The sequence below is a fragment of the Geospiza fortis genome, unplaced genomic scaffold (genome assembly GCF_000277835.1).
Source record: "Geospiza fortis unplaced genomic scaffold, GeoFor_1.0 scaffold4, whole genome shotgun sequence".
NCBI classification, from domain to species: Eukaryota; Metazoa; Chordata; class Aves; order Passeriformes; family Thraupidae; genus Geospiza; species Geospiza fortis.
The window spans coordinates 933,182-937,144 of NW_005054475.1; the positions used below are offsets into that span (position 1 = coordinate 933,182).

The 3,963-nt window shown below is 56.0% G+C and overlaps 1 protein-coding gene across 1 annotated transcript in view; it reads left to right on the forward strand.

Annotated features, from left to right (window-relative positions):
* Positions 1–3,963, forward strand: part of LOC102037845 (protein-arginine deiminase type-4) — a 36,667-nt gene that overhangs the window by 4,773 nt on the left and 27,931 nt on the right. Inside the window, exons 3-6 of the mRNA XM_031062977.1 lie at positions 614–683; positions 2,107–2,174; positions 3,118–3,235; positions 3,314–3,439. Coding sequence (XP_030918837.1) covers positions 614–683; positions 2,107–2,174; positions 3,118–3,235; positions 3,314–3,439 — 382 coding nt within the window. The remainder of the gene's footprint in view (positions 1–613; positions 684–2,106; positions 2,175–3,117; positions 3,236–3,313; positions 3,440–3,963) is intronic.

Sequence of the window (3,963 nt, forward strand, 5' to 3'; positions counted from 1 at the left end):
GGGTCATGGTGTGGGGATGGAGATCCTGCCAGCCTGGTGGGACGTGAGTCATGGTGTGGGGATGGAGATCCCACCAGCCTGGTGAAATGTGGGTCATGGAGATCCCAGAAGCCTGGTGAGATGTGGGTCACAGTATGGGGATGGAGATCCCACCAGCCTAGCAGGGTGTGGGTCATGGTGTGGGGATGGAGATCCTGCCAGCCTGGTGGGATGTGGGTCATGATGTGGGGATGGAGATCCCACCAGCCCAGTGGGGTGTGGGTCACGGTGTGGGGATGGAAATCCCACCAGCCCAGTGTGGTGTGGGGATGGAGATCCTGCCAGCCTGGTGGGATGTGGGTCATGATGTGGGGATGGAGATCCCACCAGCCCAGTGGGGTGTGGGTCACAGTGTGGGGATGGAGATCCCACCAGTGGGGTGTGGGTCACGGTGTGGGGATGGAAATCTGGGGTGTGGGTCACAGTGTGGGGATGGAGATCCTGCCAGCCTGGTGGGATGTGGGTCATGGTGTGGGGATGGAGATCCCACCAGCCCAGTGGGGTGTGGGTCACGGTGTGGGGATGGAGATCCCACCAGTGGGGTGTGGGTCACAGTGTGGGGATGTCTCTGCAGGTGAAGATCTCCTACTACGACCGCGAGGGCCGTGAGCTGGCGGTGGCCTGGCTGTACCTCACCTGTGTCGGTAGGTGCCCACCAAAGCTCCAGGAATTCCTGGTCTCTCGGGACCAGGATCCTCTGGCTGGATCCATGAGGCCAGAATTCCTCGGGGGCCACGGGCAATAAAGGTTTGGGTGTTCACCGATGCTGACGAGCAAAAGGAAATTAATTAAACCATGATTAATTAAACACTGCCCTATATGGTGTGGGAGAGACGGAGGCTGGGCCGTGTCCCCACCCAGGAGCATCCTCCTGTGCCTGCTGAGGTGGTTCCTCGGGAGGAGAGGACCCATGGGAGATCTCCCCACCCAGCTCCAGCCAGCACCAGGGGAGAGGGACCGGCACCGAAGCCGTGCCTGACCTATTTCAGGAGTTTAGGGTGAGGTGAATCATCCCCTCCAAGTGCCTGCTCTCCCCTGCTGACTACAAAGGGAGTCTAGACAACCAGTCTGGGTGCAGAAGTCTCCACTTGGATGGATTAATTACCCTAAATTTGGGATTTTCTGAAGCGTTCACATGACAGTCTGACCTGTGTCCTCAAGTCGTGCCTACGCCTCCCAAAATTGCCCCTGGAGAGGCTGAAGGTTTCCCATGGCCAATGGGCCTCACTGGAGCCAACTGAGGCCACCACTGGCCACGGGGATTTTGCCTTCCAAACGTTCTTCTCTTGGCTGTGTTTGGAGTTTCCCTCCTGGCTTTTCCACGTCGCCCTCTCAGCCCCAAGGAGAACAATCTCTGACTCAATCCCTGCGTTTTCCACACTTTGTGCGTCCCATCTGGAGGAGTTTTTGGGTTAGGATTGAGGTGGGGTTTGGATGAGGTCGCCGGTAAATCTCTGCAGCAGAGGCAGAAATTCGGGGCAAGAAGAGCTCTGTGAGGAAATCCGCAGATTTCCTAGAAATTTTTTGGGTGTTCGCTCAACCACAGTGAAAACGCGTTTTTGTGCCTCCGCCATGTTTTGGCTTCGTGGAAAACAGGACAGTCAGTAGGAAATGGGTGAAAACGTAAAAAATACTATGGAAACATAAAATCTGCCATGAAAACAAAATCTGCCATGAAAAAATGCTATGAAAACGTAAAATCTGCCATGAAAACGTAAAATCTGACATGAGAACATAAAAAATGCTATGAAAACGTAAAATCTGCCATGAAAACGTAAAATCTGACATGAGAACATTAAAAATGCTATGAAAACGTAAAATCTGCCGTGAAGTGGGGATGTCCCTGCTGGGGGGAACCAAAATGAGAGGAGACAGCTGGAGATCAAAGAGGGAAAATCGCGGCGAAGCCGTTGGGTTGGATTTTCTTCTCCCGTTCTGTTGGAATCATTGGGTCTGGAGCAGCTTCGGGAGGTGAGGTGGGGCTGGTGTGGGGTCGTGGTGCCGAGGAGAGCCCAAAATGGCCCCGTGGTCCCCTGCCCACGGCTTCCTTCCCTCTCGCTGTTCCAGAGGTGTCCCTGGACGTGGACTGGAGCCGGAGTGGCCGCGTGAAGAGCAAGGGCAAGGACAAGGACAAGGTGAGCAGAGCGTCCTGGGAGGGCGGATCCATCGCCGGCCTCTTCCCGGAAAATCTCCAGGGGGGACAGGGACCTGGGTGGTGGCTCTGTGAGGGCAAACAGCCCGGCAGATCCTCAGCCTACTAATTGAGCAGGAAGAGGATTGATTTTCCTATTGCACGCCAAAACCACCTGCAGCTACAGCCTGGCCCTGAGGATCCTGTAGGAGAGAAGTCTTGGCTTCTTCTTCCTTTCTCTTCCCTTTTTTCTCCCCCGTTTTCTCCCCTTTTCTCCTCTTTTCTCCCCTTTTCTCCCCTTTTTTTCTCCCTTTTTTCTCCCTTTTTTCTCCCTTTTTTCTCCCTTTTTTCTCCCTTTTTTCTCCCTTTTTTCTCCCTTTTTTCTCCCTTTTTTCTCCCTTTTTTCTCCCTTTTTTCTCCCTTTTTTCTCCCTTTTTTCTCCCTTTTTTCTCCCTTTTTTCTCCCTTTTTTCTCCCTTTTTTCTCCCTTTTTTCTCCCTTTTTTCTCCCTTTTTTCTCCCTTTTTTCTCCCTTTTTTCTCCCTTTTTTCTCCCTTTTTTCTCCCTTTTTTCTCCCTTTTTTCTCCCTTTTTTCTCCCTTTTTTCTCCCTTTTTTCTCCCTTTTTTCTCCCTTTTTTCTCCCTTTTTTCTCCCTTTTTTCTCCCTTTTTTCTCCCTTTTTTCTCCCTTTTTTCTCCGGCGGCGCAAATTGGTATCAAGATGGGCTGAGCTTCCAGAAGCGCTGCAGCCGTGTCCAGGCGAGGCTGGAGGCACTTCCAGCCTGGCTGGGAGATGCAATCTCGGAGCAGTCCGTGCAGGCCCTGCTGGAGCTGACATTGGGATGGGTCGTTTGAGCGGCGCTGGTCAGGTTCTCCTCCAAGCCTGCAGCTTTCCTCGGCCCAGCATGGGGGAAATCCTGCTCCTGTCCCCTCTTGGTGCTTCTCCCCCAGGCCAAGTGGACGTGGGGCCCGGATGGACAAGGGGCCGTGCTCTTGGTCAACTGTGACCGGGACAGCCCCGGCGCGGGGGGCACGGACAGCGGCCAGGCAGACATACGGACGCCGGCAGGTAGGCTGTGACCCCGAGGGGCTCCCCGGGGGCTTCCCCGCTGCCATCCCCTCCCTCTGCATCCCCTGTGTCCCCCAGACCTCCAGGACATGTCGGTGATGCTGCTGCGGACCGAGGGCCCCAGCGCCATCTTCGCCGAGTACCCGGTGGTGCTGCACGTCCCCGAGAGCGACGCGGACAAAGTGCGGGTGTTCCATGCCGTCCGTGAGTGCCTCTGCCTCCCCCTGCCCCCAGCAGCCCTGCAGGACCCCAAGGCCAGCCAGCCCCGCAGGTTTTGTTCATTGGGGCGCCCCTATTTGCTGTATTCACCCTTTTACCCCCAAAGCTCTTCTGCTGTTGCACGGCGTGGGGCTGTATGGGAAAAACCAAGGGGGAGAAGGCTCCAAAGAGGCTTTTCCCAACGAGGGCTGGGATTTTGACATTCCTATGGCGCGGGAAGCCCCGCGTGGCTCCTGGCGCTGTTTGCGCTCAGGCAGGGAGCCAAGCAGCCAAGCAGCCCATCCCGTTGGGCAGCGCCCTTCGCCTTTGAACGGTTGGATCCCCGGCAGCTCCGCGCCGAAAATCAGGTCCGGGGAGCCAAGGGTGTCATTAGAGATCCTCAGCCGGAGCCACGCACCTTGAAAGGGCTGGACCTGAGGGGACGGAGCCCTCTTTGTCCCAGAAAGATCAAGCGTGCTCCCCAGGGAGGAGGAGGAGGAGGAGGTTCTGCCACCCTTGGGCACCAGCCA